A 19,017-nucleotide genomic window follows, 5' to 3' on the forward strand; every position below is an offset into this window, starting at 1 on the left:
CAGGGATTGAGTCCCTGGTCGGGACAACAGTGTTTGGTGACCCAGATGGGACTGGTGGACCTGGACGACTCCAGTCACAGAGTCCCAGGATGGGTGAGGTTGGAAGGGACCCCAGTGGCTCATCTGGTCCTACCTTCCTGCTCTAGCAGGGCCATCCCAGAGCACATGGTACAGGATTGTGTCTGGATGGGTCTGAAATATCTCCAGTGAAGGAGACTCCAGCCCCTCTCTGGACCACCTGTTCTGGGCTCGATCACTGCACAGCAAAGGAGTTCTGCCACATGTTCAGATGGAACTTCCTGGGCATCAGTTCCTGCCCATTCCCCCTGTCCATCGCTGGGCCTCCTGGAGCAGAGCCTGGTCCCTGGTCTCTCATCTGTCTCCTCTTGAGGCTGAACAGCCCCAGGTCCCTCAGCCTTTCCTTGGCAGGGAGATGCAGGCCCTTCATCATCTCCGCAGCCTCCACTGGCCCTACTCCAGGAGCTCCCTGTCTCTCCTGTCCTGAGGAGTCCAGAACTGGACACAGCCTCCCAGGACTGACCAGAGTGGCAGGAGCACTCCCTGACCTGCTGACAATGCTCTTCCTGATGCCCCCTGGATCCCATTAGTCTCCTTGGCCCCCCGGGACACTCTGCTGGCTCAGGGACAGCTCATTGTCTCCTGGACCCTCAGGTCCTTCTCTGCAGAGCTCCTCCAGCAGGTCACCCTCACCCTCAACCTGTGCTGGTGCCTGGGGTTGTTCCTCCACAGATGCAGAACCTGCATTTCCCTGGTTGAACTTTAGAAGGTTCTTCCCTGCCCATCTCCCCAACCTGTTCAGGTCCCTCTGAGGGCTGCACAGCCCTCAGGGCTGTTGAGGCTGGGCCTAAGGAGGGACAAACAGGGCCAGGTCATCAGTCCAAGGTGCTCACTCTATGAAAGGTGATTTTGGCAGGAGGGGATCATGACAACCAGCTCACAGCCATTGACTCCAGAATCCCACAGACTCCAAAGATGGACAAGGCTGGTGGACTAATTAGTGTGAGAAGGGAGACAGTCGTTTAACCAATAGAAGATAGAGTGTTAATTAGAGAACTCTGTAACATGCAGCCAATGAATGTTGAAGCCTTTGTTTGCTAAAATGCATAAATGACGTAAAGCTTCGCTGAGCGGGGAGCCAATGTCCCTGGGAACCACCCAGGTCCTGCTGTGCACAAACTGGAATGAAGATACAGAGGTCTCTCAGCTTGGGGTGGGAACTGGCTCTGCACAGCAGGGAATGAGCCTGGGATTGGGACAACCAGACCCACCTTCCAGCCCCAGGATGGCCACAGGCAGGATGGGGCAGGTGGGGACACGGGTAGGTTCCTCTGGTGTTGGCCCTGGCCTCTCCTAAGTCTTGGGCTGGCAGGGCTGGGCCTGCAGGGCAGGGGTGTCTCAGAGACCACAGAACCTCCAGGAGCAGACCTGGTGAGCAGAAGGTCTCTGCTGTCCTCCTACACCTCCAACTGAACAGTTCCTGGTCCCCCGAAGCTTGGTGAGGCAGCTGGAGCTTCACAACCCTGGAGAGAAGTGGAACTGGGACGTGGATGTGGTGTGGGGTAGTGGCCCCACCCAGACCTGCATCGTGACACTGAGCAGCAAAGGGGCACAGCAAAGCCCCAACACCCTTCTCTCTAAATCGGAATAATTCAACTTTCATGGACGGATTGCTCGGTGGATTAGGACTTGGTTGGATGGCAGCACACAGAGTAGTGGTGAAGGGCTTAGATGGAGCTCAGAGACAAAGGGGTATCCCTTGGGGTCTCTACTGGGACCAGTGCTTTTAATGTCTCCATCAACGACACAGACAGTGGGGTCGAGGGCATCCTCAGCACACTGGCAGATGAGCAGTGCAAGTGTGATGCAATTCAGGGGTACCTGGACAAGTTCCAGAAGAAGGCCCATGGGGGCCTCAGGAGGACCAAGGCGGCCAAATACAAGGTCCTGAACATGGGTTGTGGTAATTTCAGTATCAGCCCAGAAGTGAGCTTGTTCTGCTCTTGTCTTTCTGCTACCCCAAGTCTTGCTATCAAGCCCTTCACTCCCAGCCTGTATTGAGACTGGGGGTTATCCCAACTCATGTGTAGGACCTCATGAGATTCCCATGGACCCACTTCTCAAGTGTGGCCAGGTCCTCCAGGATGGCCCCATCCTTTAGGTGCGTCACCAGTCCTGCTCAGCTTCCTGTCACCTGCCAGCAGTCTGAGGGTGTGCCATCACCGTGTCCTTGCTAAGGTATCAAAGAGCACTGGTCCAAGGCAGGGCCCTGAGGCACACCACGCCTCACTGGACATAGAACCACGGACTACAGCTCTGTCTGCGTCTGTTGGTTCAGTGTTCCTGTGACACCTCTCCAAAACTGTCTTTTTGGGTTCTCTCCAAGGCTGGATTTGATAATTTTGTTTATTTTCAATCTTACCAATTCTCTGGTTCCCTCAATGCCTCTTTAATCTGTTGTTTAGTTTCCACCAAGCTGCACTCAGGACTTAACAGGTTGAAGATAAACCAGGTTTTGGAGAAAAAAATGGTTGAAAAATTCCCAAGCATGTGGGAAATGACATGTTCTTAGAGGAGATTTTTGCTCTGCCCTTTGCTGTTCCACCCTTGACCCACATTAAAGTAATTAAGGGCAGAGGCCTGAGCTGCTGTGGGGTTGCAGCTGTTGGCTGCTGGCCAGGGCAGCAGAAAGCAGAGAAATCATTACAGAAGAGGAAACAGACTTGTTTCGTTGGAATAAAGATTGTTCCAGGGCTTCAAATTTTGTGTATGAGGCTGGTGGAGAGGAGAGAAGCAAAGTCTGTCAGCTCACAATCTGCATTGTCAGCTCAGCTTCAATTCTACAGTAATTTTTGGGTTATACTGAATCAGAAAAGTCCCATTCCCTCCCTCCAAGCCCCCTGACTGCAGACATGGCTGCTTTGGATTCTGGAATTTTACTCCAAGCAGAAAGATGATTTTCACTGTAACTTGAACAATAATTTGGGTTACAGCAAGAACTGGAGCCTTTGGGGCATAAAACACTGATGAGACTTGAGGAAGGTGGTTAGTGTGTGACTGTTGCCCTCTTCTGTTCTGCTGGGATCAGGAACATTGTTCTCCTGGTGTCTGTGTTAATCCAAACCCACGAAATTCCAGAAATCATTTACAGATTTGAGGACCTGAACTTGATGTCAGAAGCAAGGAAGTCATGGAGAAATGGATTTGATTCCTGGCAGCCTTTGCCCTTAATGACACCCCCCGTGCCTTTTAACACATGCCTTTTAATTAGGGGCTGCGAAGAGCAGAGATGGCATTTTATAGCTGGGCATGTGCAGGTGCAGCCTAGGGTTCTCTGCCTTGGTCCTTAGCTCTCTCCAAAGCCCTGACAGGAGTGAGATCACAAGGGACAGGACCGAGGGAAATGGCCTCAAGTTGTGCCAATGGAGCTTTAGGTTGGATGTTGGGAAAATCTCTTTGTGGAAAGGGTGGTCAGGCACTCAGAGGGGCTGCCCAGGCCAGTGGTGAAGTCACTGTCCCTGGAAATGTTCAAAAAAAGTGTGGATGTGGCATTTGGGGACAAGGTTAATGGTGAACAGCCTACCACCAGATCCTGGGTTGATGGTTGGACTCAATGATCTTAGAGGGCTTCTCCAACTTTAACAATTACATAATTGTGTGATTACACTCCTAGTTCCCGGGACTCCCAGAATAGACAACTGACTGTTTTTTTTTTTTCCTATCTTCTTCCAAACTTCTTTTTTTACTTCCAGTTCTGCAGAAAGTGGCCAGAATTATGGGGACTTTCAGGTGTTTCCTGAGCTCAGTCCCCACCATTTATTTATTGCAGTTTGGAACATTTTGCCTGCCTGTGTCACAGCCAGTGCCTCAAAGTGGGAGCGACTCATAAATCCCAGGATCTGCCTGGGTGTGACTGACCAGCTGTACTACTGAGCAGATAACTGAGAGTCCCCTCAGGGTTTATGATATGTCAATAGAAAGTCTGGATTAATGGATTACCAGCATAATGCTGTATGAAGTCTTTATAAAGCTCTGACTGCTGGGCAGTCTGAGACCTCAGGAGAAGAGGGAACGTCTGAGAGACACAAAAAGGCAGAGAAAGGCCAGAGGCAGAGGAAATAAAATCTGTCCAGGTCAGGAGAGGCTTGGCTTTGCAGGCACTATGAAAAGCTTTCTTTCCTGGACAGTCCTGGCAGTCCTTGCCCTGGTGCACATCTCCCAGGCAGTCTATGTTCAGGTAAGTTTTTTCTCTTTCATTTGCTGTTATTAAAAATTCAACAAAATGCTGATCTTTTTTAAACTTCTGGTTGCAACAGGAATCTTGAACTCAATTAATAGACCTGAATTTTTTCTTTGCTCTGCCTTGATTTCCACCTGCATCTCCCCGTACTCTGGATTTTCCTTCTGTAAAACACTTCAGGTATCATTGAATGCTGCTGTTTATTTACCTTCTCCAGCCATATCTCTGCTCTGAAATCCCTTAGGGACTGAGGTGTTTCATGCCCGTAATTTTCTCCTAGACCTAAAGCCACATGTGGTGAAGGTGCTGACTTTAGAGAGTGATGCAAACGAGGTGTGACAAAGGAGAAATTGCCTTGCGTTACATGGTTCTAGGCAGGAAGTTATTTTTGGAAATGATCTGTGAGTTTATGGGATGGAGCCTGTAAAAAAAGGGCAAAGAAGAGCTTAGCTGGATCCAATTAGATATTAATAGGCAGAGAAGTGATTAAATGAGCCTCTGTGAAAATTTCGAAGTACACAGTGCCTGTTGCTGATACTCCATGCAATGTGGAAGGGGTTAAGAAGGTACTTCAGTGCCCTGGTCTGTTACTGGGAAAGCTTTGGATATTTCTGCACTCCTCCTGAGAGACAGTGTGGAGATTTCAGTCTGATTGCAATGTAAACAATTTCCTCTGGGGACCAGGAAAATGAATATTTGTTAAACAGTTATTGACTCTCTCTATGTGTGGGCAGCAGGTTTCCAGGGATAAGGTATCTTTGTGTCCTGGACTAGCCTCTTTTTTGTCCTTTGGATGACAGAGATATCCAGAGGTAGCAGGTTTTAGCTATTCCTTCCTCTCAAACCATTCTTCAACATTTACAGTCTCCAGAGGAGCAAACAGCTTCCTACCCCATTTTCCACTTGTAGCCATAAAAAATTATTAATAAATGAGAATGGATGCTTCTAGGTTGTGTAAAAGAGTAGGAAGTGCATCTCTGGAGTTTGGGCTGGAATTCTTCTCTCGTTTATCATTAAATCTATGTTTTTCCCACTGTAATTGCAGTGAACTCTGAGTGCATTGCACTCCTTTCACCTGAAGTCTTTGAGGTCTGACTGATTCTTTGATTCTTCACTGCACAAAGTTGGCTTGCACTCTTCTTCCCTGAAATTGTTCCTGAGACTTCCCTTCCTTGTCCCATAGTATGTCAAATTTAGCTCTCTCTAATACATCTTTCTTACTTGAGGTGGTGGGGTTTTGTCTCTGTTTTGCTGTTCCTGTGTTCTTTTTTGTCCCCGGGACCTGCAGATCTCAGGGTTTCTTCCCAGTTCCTGATTTCTCTGAAACTGTGCCTGTGGAAATCCATCTTTTTTTTTTAGTTCTATGGGATTTGCTTCTCAGTTGTGTGACCAACAGCTGAATCTAGAGCTGCCTTTATAGGAAAAGTGAAGTTTTCATAGGCAGCCAGGGCTGATCACAGAATGAGAAAGTTGTTTAGGTTGGAAAAGCTCTTTAAGATTATTAAATCCATCTGTTCCTCTAGCACAGAGAGATCCACCATTTCCCCTGGTGCCACATCCACATGTTTGTGGAACAGTTCCAGGGATGGTGACTCCACCACTCCCATGGGCAGCTGCTGCCAGTACCTGATTAACTTTTATAAATCTTAAAGTTCAGAAAAGATCTCTAAGATCATTGAGTTCCACTGATAAATTAACCTAAGATCATAAACTGATTGCAAAAGAAAAGATTTTGACTTAGTAAATGCGTATCCAAAGTCTGATTGGGTTTTTTAAACCTTTAACACCAAAACAATGTGATACTGTAGAAAAACCTCCAAAACCCCAGCCAGAATCAAATCCCCTCCCCACTTATCTCACACCATTTCCCATTGGACTCATGGGGATGTGAAGCAAATGCTAATATTTGGTCTTCTGCTGTATCAGAGTCACTGCACTTTATTTCTTTGGATGCGGAGCTGTTACTTGATTCCAGAGTCCCAGGATGGTTTGGCTTGGAAGGGACATTAAAGTTCATCTCATTCCAAACCGTGCCATGGGGTTGGAACCTCCCACTTCCCCTTACTGACTACATGAAACCATGTTAAAACAGCAGATATAAATCCGTTTGAAAATGCTTATTTGTTTTCTAGGCCAAACTCGGATTATCTGCAGATGGGTACAGACTTTGTGCACATGGTTAAACAGCTGCGATACCTGCAACTTAAATTTATGACCTCAAAAAGGGGAAATCTCTTTAAACTGAGGGAATAACCCTTAACCAATGAACAGGGAGAAGCAACTAAAACAGAGTAATATTTCTCAGAGTCCCGTCCCAGCTTCCTTAAGTTTCTGGTGTAAATTTTGAGTCAGAAGTGTTATATTTATGCTTCCAAAAACTTGTTTTTCATGGATTGTGTGAGCAAGTTTTAAATGGGCAGAGGGTGAGATTGATGGGCATCTGTGCAGGGCGAGGAGCTGGAGCCAATCATCCCCGTGGCTCCCTTCCAACTCAAGAGATTCTGTGATTCTAAATGAATGGAAACTTTCCACAATGTCCTGGGGTGAAGGGTTTAAGCCCTCAGCAATGTGTGGTGTGAAGGAAGAGCTGCTTTTGTGTGGTCACACCCTGCCAGGTCACAGCCAACACTTGACACTTCCACTGCTGTGTTAGGAGAAACAGTGAACCAAATAAATTCCCATTTATCCCCATTCCAGTCATGATTGTGTAGATCTCTACCACATATCCCTGGAAGTGCTGGATGGAGCTTGCAGCAACCTGGTCTAGTGGAAGGTGTCCCTGCCCGTGGCAGGGGGTGGAATGAGGAGAGCTTTAAGGTCCCTTCCAACCCAACCCATTCCAGGATTCTGTGATATTTCCCAGTCCTCTCTTTTCAGGCTAAAGATTCCCAGCCTGGATCTTCCTATCCCAGATTTTATGGGTCTGTCTCATGGGGATGAGCCAGGGCCGAATTCTCCCTCTGTCCACTGCCTTTATTCAACAAAGGTTTATTCTTGGCTTTCTTTCAACACCATCTTTTCCCTCTGCTATATCTTTTTAGGAGAGATCTTGGTTGAAATGGAATGGATTTGCAAAAGGCCTGACTTCCTGACACTTCTTTTTTTCTGGCTCTTCACAGGATGGAGACTTGAGATTCCCCCTGGAGTCCGTGAAGAAGCTGAAGGAGCTCATGGATGGCAACAGACGCATCAACCCTCGCATGATGGTTCCCATGGCCAGCTATTCCCCCTGCCAAGAAAAACACCTCCCTGAGGAATTCCGGCCTGTGTGCAAGAGGGAAGATGCACTCATGGTTTTTAGGAGGCTGAGTATGTCGTTCATATTTCGTAGTTTTCATTTTTACCACAACGTTCAACCTTAAACATTCCAATAGCAGGAGGCAAAGCTGTGGAATTACCTCTGTGTCACTTCTAGGGCAGCTGGGAGGGTTTGTGCTGCCTTTGTGCTGCCCTTTCTCCTGCAAAGGTTGGACTCCATGAACCACCTAAGGACAATTCCTGCAGGGCTAAGCTGAGCTGTTCCCTGGGCACATCCCACTGCTGTGACTAGGCAAAAGTTCATCCAGAGCAGAATAATGGAATCACTGAATAGTTTGGTTGGGAGGACATTAAAGCTCATCCCATGCCACCCCTGCCATGGCAGGCACACCTTCCACTGTCCCAGGGTGCTCCAAGCCCCGTCCAGCCTGGCCTTGGGCACTGCCAGGGATCCAGAGGCAGCCACAGCTGCTCTGGGCACCCTGTGCCAGGGCCTCACCACCTCCACAGGGAGGATTTTCCTCCCAATATCTCATGTAAATCTGCCCTTCTCTAAGCCATTCCTCCTTGTCCAAAGTCCCTCTGCCATGGGCTGCTGCTGCAGTGTTTGCTTTTTAAAGTTATTATATTGCAGTTATCTACTGTCCAGTACAAGGGACACTTTAGGATAAAATGCTGCCATATCCCGTTGTCCTCTTGCTTCCACATGTTCCCATGGCTTCGCAAGGAATTCAGGTTTGATTTCATTCCTTCAGCCAGATTTTAGCATGAGCTAATTTTACTTAGAGCAGTTCTACCTACAAGGATCTTTCAAATGATAAAGCAGGAATGCAAATGAGTCTCCAAATGCTTTGAGAGGTGGCTCTGCCCTCCTGGCATCTGACTGAATCCCTCCTTTCTCCCGGGCAGGCCTGGCTGCTGAGGATGACCTCTGTGAGATCTGTGCCAATGCTGCTTGTGCCGGCTGCTTCTGAGAAGGTGGAAAACCCCACAAAAGACATGTCCAGCTGGGAAGTTTGTGCATTCCTGTGGCAAGATCATGTACGTTCACCAATCAATATTCCTGGGCTTCATCTCCCACTCCAGCCAAGCTGGAGCTGCCTGCTCGTGAGGACATCCCTGCAGTCTTGCAGCACCTGGATCTGGTGCCACCAGCAGAGCAGATCTGCCAGCACGGAGGCTGTGACTCCTCTGAGAGGTGCAGGTGCTGCAGGAGTTGGGTGACACTGGAATGGAAATGCCCTGGGTTTCATTTCCCACTGTTTTGCCTGGATTTGAACAAGCTGTGTGAAACTCAGCATCCCCTGCAGCCTTTTTAATGGCTAATATCTAATATTTAATGTCCAATAAGTAGTATCTAATCATTAATATATGCCTGTGATTTGGTCTCCCCTGCACACAGTATCACTGGGTTATTCCCTTTCCCAGTCCCTCCTTCCCAGTGTGTTGGATCCCTTTCCCTTCCACCTGTCTGCAGGTGACACCCCTGAGTTTGAAGCAGAACTGCAACAAGTAACTCGAGCTGAATTCCCGGTGTTTAGGAACACTCTGACAGCCAGAAATCAGCCTGTTCCTTGTACTGATTGCTGTTGATTTAGGGAATGGGTGTAGAGGAGCACAGGAACACTTCTTCACTGGCTGGAATATCAAGGTTCTTTAAACTCTCTTTGAGAGAAAGGAATTCCAAAGTGCAGTGCTAGAATCACACTGAAATGAAAGCATTGCCTGTTGTTTTATTTATTGGTGGCAAGATTGTGAAGAAATTATCTGTCCATGTTTATATGCTGTACAGGCAATAAAAAACTAGTAATAATTTGGATTATTTTGTTTATTTTGTTTTGTTTGTTTTTGCTGGGTTTTGGGGTGGATTTTGTTTTAGGATACTCTCCTTGCCTCCTTGCTTTCCCCCCATATAAGGCAGTTCATGTCTGTGGCTTCTCTGAATAAAAGATATCTTTTAACAATGTCCTGACCACGCTTCCCATGAAGAAATTTCTCTTGATGTCCAACCTAACCCTCCCCTGGCACAGCTTGAGGCCCTTCCCTCTCATCCTTTCCCCGTTCCCTGGGAGCAGAGCCCAACCCCCTTGGCTGTCCCTTCTGTCAGGGAGCTGTAGAGAGGCAGAAGGTCCCCCCTGAGCCTCCTTTTCTCCAGGCTGAGTACCCCCAGGTCTGTCATGGTGATGCAAGTCCATATCAGAGATTTTACATGTTTCCCTCCTATTTGTAACTGTTTAACTATTTTTTTCCATTTTTATATATGGAGCCCTCAACGCAGCAAGTTCCACCAAGACTCTCAGTGCACCTAATCTGTATCCTTAGCCCTGGAATTTGGAGCCTAAATCCAGAATTGATGTTAGAAAATTATCCTGAGGTGCATAAATTCCTACTTCATTTGACGGGAAAACTGTGAGGGTGTAGAAGAGGATTCCTTACATCCTCTATTTTGACCACCTCAGGACAAAATGCATCCAGAGCAAATTCCAAAGAGAGGGTCCCTCACTGAGGCTCTTCCTGCTGCCTTGAAGTCAGGAAATGGGATTTCCTGACTTAAACACTGCAGGGGCTTCTTTTAAACCTGAAGTTATTTCTCCAAATACAGGAGGGACTTCCTATTTTCCTTTAAAACTAATGTGACAAATCCTCAGGTCCCAGCAGAGCAGCTTGGACCAACTCCTGTAGAGAAGGACATTATGAATTTTGCAAGGGAGACTTGTTGGAAGCAGGATTAGAACCTGGCTGTCGGGTAGCTGAGAGTGGGTGAGAGTAGATAACACATACATCTGATCTTGGTCCTTGCAGGTCCAGGTGCCAGGTCCCCCAGTTCTGCAGGTCTTCATCTGAGCAGGGATGAGCAGAACTGGGAACACCTAAAGGACATTTCCTCCCAAACCCACAATGTGCTTCACTCCACTGAAATGTACAGTGTCTGTAGATGTCTCTGTACGTGCTCTGAAATAAGCAACTCAGAGCAGCAGAGCATTTCCCCCTCACCCCTGGCTGCCCTTCCCTACAGGACTGTTAGGGGTTGGAAAGGTCTGCTGGCATTCCCCGTGGAGATATTGAGGGTTTGGAGGTCAATCAGAGAAATACTGTTCCACATGGAGCTGTTATCTGCAGCTATCTGTTATCTGCCAGGGGCAGCTCTGCAGGAGGAGCTGTGATTAACAGATTCTCAGAAGCACACCACCAACCCAGCAGCAGCAGCAGGTTGGGACTGGCTGCTCCTGGCCTCAAAGAGCAGCCTCTGATGGTGCTCCCCACAGACCAGACTCTGCGCTGCATTTTTAAGGTCTTTTGGTGATCTTGATTGTAGCCTTGAGCGTACTGAGGGAGCTCTAAAGGACCTGAGGTCACCTGAGTCCTGCACCTGCTCTGGGCTGTGTTGGAGGGTGCAGCTCTCCACCACAGCCAGGTACTGCAAGGCTGCTGGTCCCCACCACCCGTGTGTGGCCAGAGATCAGGACCCCAATGCACACACCACCCCTCTGCCTTGAGCTGGGGTCTGTCTCTTCATGATGGACCTGCCTGGTGATCACAGGTGATCTGATCCTCTTTACTGTCCCTGGACCCCACTTGGTCCTTGACTTGCACATTGACTTCCAAATTAACTTCAGATCTGCCTCATCCAATGAATCCTTCCAATTTGAACTCTTGGTTGAACCTGCTGACGGTGTTTGTCTGCCCTGCTCAGCTCACCCAGGTGCTGTGGGATAGGATTGCTCTCAGCTCCCAGCCCCCACCCCACAGGGAGCAGGTGGATCTCCCTGCTTTGACAGCACCTCCTGATGTATGTATTTATAACCCAAATGCTGACTTGAGTGAAATCCCACATCAGAAAGAAGTGATTTTGGCACACCTGAATTCTGAGCATCAGGTAACAGGGCAAAGCCCTTCCTGAGAGGTCCAGGAGGAGATGTCCCTGCCAGGGGCTGGAACTAAATGATCTTTGGTGTCCCTTCCAACCCAAACCATTCTGTGGTTCTATGATTCTTCAGCACCTCAGTCCCTGAAAAATGAGCTACAATGAATTGTCTCACTGGTGATTCAATTGGGTAATTTGTATTATGAGAAAACATCATGTTGATTCCCTTATTTTTCACCAAACCATCAGGCTTGTGTTACCTCACAGACCCTTCTTATTTCTAAATCCATTATTTTCCCCATTCCACTTATTAAAAAGTTCATTCCTTTTCTCCACTTGTGTTCTATAAGTGACTCCTGAATCCCAGTGCTCTGTGGGGATGGGGAGCCAAGATCAGGTTGGACGGGGCTTGGAGCAACCTGTTGGAGTGGAAAGAGTCCCTGCCCACAGCAGGGAGGGGATGGGATGGGCTTCAAGATCCCTCCCAACCCAGGCCAGTCTGGGATTCTCTGATATGATTGATTCTCTGATTTGCTATTAATGTTTAATCACTAATGAGAGGACAGACGTCAGTCTGGTGCTGATATCTTTATCCTCTCCTCATATGAGATTTCACTCACCCTAACACTCCTTTATTGCCAGCTCCCAGCAGTAGAGTTTTTTTGCAGCTGTTGAGCACTGAGATGACAAATTGCATCAGTTCTGTAATTCCAAGAGCTCCTTGAAGTTCTGGTTAATCCAGAGACTGGCAGCTCTTCCCTGTGTCCAGCACCTGCCACTCCCAGCCCCTGATTCCTCCCATCCCTTTGTCACTGTGTAATTCTGTGTTATGATGTCCACAGTTATCAGGAAGGTGGGATTTCCCCCTTTCTCACCATTATTGGATGCACAGACTTTTGTGCCTGTTCTCCCTTAAATTTGCCTCACTTTCCCCCCAAATTTTCTCTTACCTTTCTCCTCACTTTGCTTGGCTCTTCCACATTTCAATTTATCCAGGTCTTGGCTGATATATCCATTTATTCTATTCATTGGCTGCCAGTTCTGGTCCTTCCTACTGTCACCATCCCTAGTCTCTTATCTCTAATTTTTGGAGTGCAAGTTGTTTTTTTTCTCCTTGATTCTACAGTGTGGCTCTTTATCCAGCTTTCATTATTCCTCCCCCATGACTGTCTTGGTCCTTATGGGATTTCCTTGCCCATTTCTCCCTCTATTTTGCTGAAGCTCAAAATTCCTTGGACTGATGATATTTTTTCTTAGTTTAAAATATATAATTTCTATGTATTTATCATCTTTTTACTCTCTTCTCTAGTTCTAGCCACCAGTGTTCTCAGACAACCAGCTTTAGATCCTATTAAAATACTAATCCCATCACCTCTTTCAAATTCCTACCCTGTATCCCTTCTATCCAGAAATGTTGTGTTTATCTGCTTCTATTCCCATTAACCACTGGCTTCCAACGCATCTGGCAATTATCATGTCCTAGTTTGCCCATATTCTTCCTATATGTCAGAATGTTTGTTAACCCTTGCTTCTTTCCTCTCCTGCCCTGCCTTTATTTATTTATCTATTTATGTATTTATTTTAATTTTCTATAAAGGGATAAATCCAGACAGCATTTGAGGCAAGCAGGAAAAGAAGTTAACAGCAAAAAAAAAACTTTCTTCCTTTCAAATGTACAAAAATTATGAAGGCTGAAACCCATTTCTTCATAGAATCCTGGAGCAGTTGAGGTTGGAAGGGACACTGGGGGTCATCCAGTCTTATCTCCCTGGGACCTGAGTGCCCAGGACCGTTTCCAGATGACTTTTGGATGTCTCCAAGGATGGAGAGTCCACAGCCTCTCTGAGCTGCCCATTCCAGCGCTCAGTCATCCTTCTTTTTGTCTTTTTTGTTTAATATCAGTGAAATTCTGACCTGCCCCCACCTAGGAAACAGAAGAACAGAAGTATTTGCTAATTTCAAACAAAGCTCTTTTTTGAGAAAATTTCAGTACTTTTCCTGGAAAAAGTGCAGAATGATTGCAGGAAGTGTTGATGGGATTGGTCTTACCCCTGCGTGGGCCTCTGCTCCCACCCCACGCAAATCCAAGGATCCTGGAGTGCTCAGCAAACACTGAGCACACAAAGATGTGATTGTCCTTGGGGTAACATTTTAACTAAAGGGTCAGAGAAAGTACCAGCAATGACGTGATTTGGTTTATAAGCAATAAAAAGTCCATAAAAGCAATGGCACACCCAAGGAGAATTTGCATTAAATATTTTGCATGTTCTGATAAAAAATATCAGGGTGGAGATAGAAACACTCTTAAATCTTTCCAAGATCTTAACTTGTTATTTTTTTTTCCCAAGAATCTGAAAGACAAATGCCATGTTCTCCTCTGCCTGGGATATTTGCACTATCAGGGGCTGGAATCAGAATTTCTGATAAAGTTATTTTATTGTTGTTTTCATTCCTGTCATGGTGAGACGCTTTTTGACCAGATCAGTATATGTTCTGCTTTGCTCTTCCACAGGATGAGGTGACACAGTGAATCCCAATATCTCTGTCAGCATTCATCTGCTTTAAATAGCAAACACCCCACAGTTTGGTGCCTGGAAATCGCCAGCTGTCCCAGGCATCTTTGACTTTTTGATATCTCCTGGTAGATGTCCAACCTCTCTCCTGGGGCATACCTGTGAAAAAATACCTGGAAAATCATATGCAAGGTGACCGAGGTGGTGAGGGGTCTGTGGCACATCAGGTTGGAGGGGAGATGAACTTCTTTAGTCTGGGAACAAGGAGAAGAAAAGGGTGAAAGGGGCAACTGTGAGGGACAGGTTAATCATGGGAGGGTGTGTTATTTCCAGATCCTTCAGAAAAGCACATCCAGCGACACTTCTGTGAAACTTCCAAGGATTCTTGTCTCACTTTGCTCATGAGCCACATTGGCTTTTTATAGCTCTGGAAGAACTTTTTTTTTAATTATTATTTTGGAAGCTTGTACCAAGTGTGGTGCATATTTTTTGGTAAAAAAGAAATATTTATGATTATTCTGAACCCACTGCCTGATCATTTCGCTAAATTCCCCTTGTCTGGTGTCATTTGGCTTTTTGTGCTCTAAAGCTGCATCTTTGATCTCTTGTTGACTCAGACCTTCAGCAGAGCTCTTGTGATGGCTCTGAATGAAGTCGGCAGATGTGGCTGAGTGAGCACACAAAGGCACAGAGAACAGCACGGAACTTGCAGGAATAACAAAGGTGCCACTCCAGCAATCCAGCTGCTGAACAGGTTGTTTTTGAGGAGGGCGGAAGGTCTGAACCCTGGTAAGTCAACAGCAGAGATAACTGATCACCAGAGAGCGGGGAATTCACAGAACACCACACGCAGACTTCTCTTCCTGTTGCATTCCAGGAGCAAACCAGGTTGTGCCAAGGGAGTGTACTCTGGTAACTCTGGACATCCCATGTACATTGGAGATGTGACCAAAACCTTGTCACTGCCAGTCAAAAGTCCCTAAGGCCCATGGAGCTGTTCCATGGGCTGGAGCCCCTCTGCTCTGGAGCCAGGCTGGGAGAGCTGGGGGTGGTCACCTGGAGAGGAGAAGGCTCCAGGGAGAGCTCAGAGCCCCTGCCAGGGCCTAAAGGGGTGTCAGGGTCTATCCGAAAATCCCTCATGTTTGCCTCACGACTGTCTCCAAGGACTGAGACCCCAGACCCTGAAAGTAGCTCTAGCCTGGCTGAGGTGGAAAGTCTGCCCAGCCTTAAGGACTGGTATGCGATGCCATGGGAACTCAGTGCGAGAACAATGGACTGGTCATGGTGGACTGAGCCCTAATCAGTTCGTCCTGTACCCTCGGTCCTGTACTCTTGGTCCTGCACCGACGCGACGGTTACAACTGGTTCCCAAAACAACGAGTCCACACCCACCGTGTAGCCAGGAGAGCTCCCGCTTTGGCCAGATGCCACCCGCTTTGAGGAACCCTATAAAAGACTGAAGGAGTTTTGAGGACTTTGTCCAGACCCCACCTGGAGAAGACAGCCTATGAGCATCTCGTCAAGCTCCGAGGGCCTCGTCTCTTCAGACTGGTAGCTATAATCCCCTTCCCCTCTTTCTCTATTTTTCACTCTACCTCTTTATTTCTCTCCCACTATCACAGTTGTTGGCACTAAATAAAAGTGCATTTTGTTTAAGCAAAGTGGTGTGTCCCCTGCTGTGTCTTTTGTGCTTTGAGATCTCCAAAAGGAACCTATCGGGGACCCTGCATGCATTTGCAGACCCTGACAAGGGGCTCCAGGAGAGCTGGAGAGGGACTGGGGACAAGGCATGGAGGGACAGGACACAGGGAATGCCTTCCCACTGCCAGAGGGCAGGGTCGGATGGGATATTGGGAAGGAATTCCTCTCTGTGAGGGTGTAAGGCCCTGGCACAGGGTGTCCAGAGCGGCTGTGGCTGCCCCTGGATCCCTGGAAGTGTCCAAGGCCAGGTTGGACAGGGCTTGGAGCAGCCTGGGACAGTGGAAGGTGTGGAAGGGGGTGGGACTGGATGAGGTTTAAGGTCCCTCCAGCCAACCTCTCTCCTCTCCCTTTCTCTCTGCACAGGTATATAGGGAATATCATGAATGCAGGGGAAGGGAAGTACAGGATCTTATTAGATTTACTGTAGGAAGCTTAGGAGGAGAACCAAAGGTGGGGAAATGGAGGGGTTGATGGAATTTGAAGAGGAACAAACACAGGACAAAAATAAGGCTCAGGGGACAGGAGTGGCCAGTGCTGTGTAAAGAGCTTACTGGGCAGTGTGATCCTGATCCTGACCAGCACACTGTGACCTGCCTTCTCATCAACCTCCATTCCTAAATCCTCTCCTGGGCCAGGGACTGGTTATTCCCTCTGCAGGGAGGTCTGAGAGCCCCCTGGAGTGGGACTGTGGCTGGAGGGCTGCTGTGCCAGGGGTTGGAGCTGTGTGGGGCTGTGGGGATGTGATCCCAAGGAGTGTCCTGCCAGAGGAGCTGACCAGCTGGGTTAGAGCCTTGGGAGCCAGGAGTCTGCAGGTGTGTGAGGGTGTGAGCACCAGAGGAGTTGGCTACCAGAGGCTCAGAGGGCCCTGGCCAATTGATGGAGAGGTCTTGGAGTCTGAAGGGGGCAAGGGGGAAGATCCAGGAGCAGCTACTGGAGACACACAGTCAGAGTCGCTGAGCCTGGTGGGCCTGTGGCAGCCTTGCCTCTGTTGGGGTCCCCGAGCTCATGTACCCCTCCAAGTGCTGTTATTAGGAACAGTCTCAGCTCAGAGATTTTTTACTTAACTTATTGCTAATTGAGATTGAAAAGAAGAAAAACCCCACAAACAATCAAGTACGACGGAGAGGCCTCCTGCGGGGTCGCTGTGGATCTCCTGCTTCAGCAGTCCTTCAAGCCCCATCAGCCATGGAGCTGTTGTCCTTGAAAGGACTGCACTGACATCCCTAACATTTGAAATAACACTTCCATCTGTGTCTGCTTCACACATCACTGTGCTATAACTGCAATTCCCTGGCTCCATTTCCCCATCTTTTGCATATTATAAAAGCAGAAAAGTTCATCCAACAGATGACTAGGAAAGAGCATTTCCCAGACTTCTTGGTATTTATCTTGGTTTGATTTCTCATCTTACTTTTTAACAGATTTTGTCTGGCTCTTCTGCTAGACCTGAGCTGTCATTTCATGTTGTCCACACTTTTCCCTCTTCTTCCCCCATCATTTTAACAATGGAACTTTCCTCTACCTGAACCTGGTGGCACTTTTTAATACTTTTTTGAGTGCCTGCTTACTGAGACTGCTGTTCTGATGAATGTTATTCTTCAGCAGCCTCTTCCTCCAGCCAAGCTCCATCAATAATTCAGCCAGGCCTCAATAATATTAGCTCTGGGTGAATATGACACTCAATTAACTGACTTAAAGGGCTCAAGAGATACAGGGGAGAGGTCTCTCTCAATTTATTGAAACTCTCTTCTGAGCTTCTAAAAATGGGAGTTAGTTCAGTGAGTAAAGCTCAGAGCAGTCTGACAGAGTTCAAAAGGTGCCGAGCTACTTAAGCAATGATGTGCTAAAGCCCATCCCATGGGCTACAATGTGCTAAAGGCTCCATTCCCTTGCTTGTCTCCACCTGCTCTGGCTGACATTACATTTTATGTTACCTGGGACAAAGCCTATCCCTGTTCATATACTCCTGGCTTCATGAGATGCTGGAACATGACTGCAGCATGTCTAGGCAAACATCATCGTTGTGACTCTTGGCTTATGAAGAGTCTTGCTTAACTAGCCTTAGGCAAAAGGCAGCTAAAACTCTCAAAAAGGTTCGTATTTTAGTTGCCCACCTAGACACACTGCAAAAGTGGCCAGTGCTCAGTTCTATGTGAGACCCCACAGTTTCCTCCTGTTGACCATTTCCCAAATTTCCAGTATCTCTTCAACCCCCAGCATCCCTTGGCCAGCACATCCTGCAGCATAACAGCTCAGACACAAATCTGTGGAAGGGATGATCGACCTGTAGACCCAACTGCCTTGCAGGTGCCAAACACCATCCCAGCAGCTCCCAGGGCACATAGACCTGTGGCAGTGCTCGGCACAGGGGTGATTTTGAAGCCCTGAAACTCACAGCTGCTCAGGTGGAATCAGCTACAGCTGCACAAGCCCCTGCTCCCTCTCCTGCTGCATTCATTCGAGTGCTTGATCCAGGCACTGGTCTCTGCCTTCTCACACTGAAGGCACTGAAGTGTTTGGAACTGTCTGTGGGGAACATATTGACTCGGAATCCCTCAGGAACTATATACAGGGCCTCGTGGACAGAGTATGTGTGACTTGGATGGGAAACAGTCTGGTCTTCTGTTCTCATCACTGGCCACTCACTGAACTCACGTATTTGGAGAAAGCTCAAATAGCCAGAAGGAATAATTAGCTGTGTGGAGTCCAACAACAGGTTTGAGGAAGCTCTTTCCCTCCTGGGCATTGTTGTACTCACCAAGGATGGGTGAAAGGCATGAACTTGTTATTAGTTGGCTGCTGCTCTGAGGCCTTCCCAGACTGTAATCCTGGTCTTGATTCCCATTCTAGGGGAAAGTGCCAGAGCTACTGTTCTGTCAAGGATGAAGGGCTAAGTGAGGTTCAGGTCCCACAGGAATTTAAACAGGAGGAGCTAGAAGTAGGCTCCATTACTGGTCTGCTCCTTATAAAAACACACGAGTTGAGCAATGAAAATGCTTCATTAACCCAAACTATTTGTGTGAGAAAGAAGACAGTCACCCAGACAATAAAGATAAAAATAGGTGTTATCTTCTCAACACAAGAATAGAGAGATCTAGACTCAGCTCTGCAGCTCAGCAATGCTTTGCAAACCCTTGTGACCACAAAGAAACTGTACCAATACTGGTGGTAGAAGGAGACACTTGGAAAGAAGTGCTCAGTCTCATAAGAAACAGGAGAAAGCAGGAGAGTACTGACCCCACAAATCCTGTGCTGTGAACACATAGTGGCTGCACCACCTACACTGTTTGTAGGGTCACTATTATGGCAAAGCTCAACCCCAACCCTTGCTAAAGTCTGTTTCTTCCAGTTCTCTCTTACCAAGCCAAAAAGCCTCTCAGAAGGAGCATTTTTGTCTTTTCCTGATGCCACCTAGTGCCTTT

The 19,017-nt window shown here is 47.6% G+C and overlaps 1 protein-coding gene across 1 annotated transcript; it reads left to right on the forward strand.

Annotated features, from left to right (window-relative positions):
* Window positions 1–4,060: 4,060 nt before the first annotated feature.
* On the forward strand, window positions 4,061–9,335 carry LOC137461717 (guanylin-like). The gene is made up of 3 exons (XM_068171405.1): window positions 4,061–4,255; window positions 7,378–7,567; window positions 8,426–9,335. The coding sequence occupies exons 1-3, from the start codon at window positions 4,181–4,183 to the stop codon at window positions 8,488–8,490; spliced, it is 330 nt and encodes a 109-aa protein (XP_068027506.1). The 5' UTR covers window positions 4,061–4,180; the 3' UTR covers window positions 8,491–9,335.
* The last annotated feature ends 9,682 nt before the right edge of the window (window positions 9,336–19,017 follow it).

Source organism: Anomalospiza imberbis, chromosome 23, assembly GCF_031753505.1.
Source record: "Anomalospiza imberbis isolate Cuckoo-Finch-1a 21T00152 chromosome 23, ASM3175350v1, whole genome shotgun sequence".
Lineage (NCBI taxonomy): Eukaryota > Metazoa > Chordata > Aves > Passeriformes > Viduidae > Anomalospiza > Anomalospiza imberbis.

Coding starts and splice junctions, on each gene's coding strand:
- LOC137461717 (XM_068171405.1), top strand. CDS start 4,181: ATGAAAAGCTTTCTTTCCTGGACAGTCCTGGCAGTCCTTGCCCTGGTG. Junction 4,256..7,377: donor CCCAGGCAGTCTATGTTCAG/GTAAGTTTTTTC, acceptor GGCTCTTCACAG/GATGGAGACTTGAGATTCCC. Junction 7,568..8,425: donor CATGGTTTTTAGGAGGCTGA/GTATGTCGTTCA, acceptor TCTCCCGGGCAG/GCCTGGCTGCTGAGGATGAC.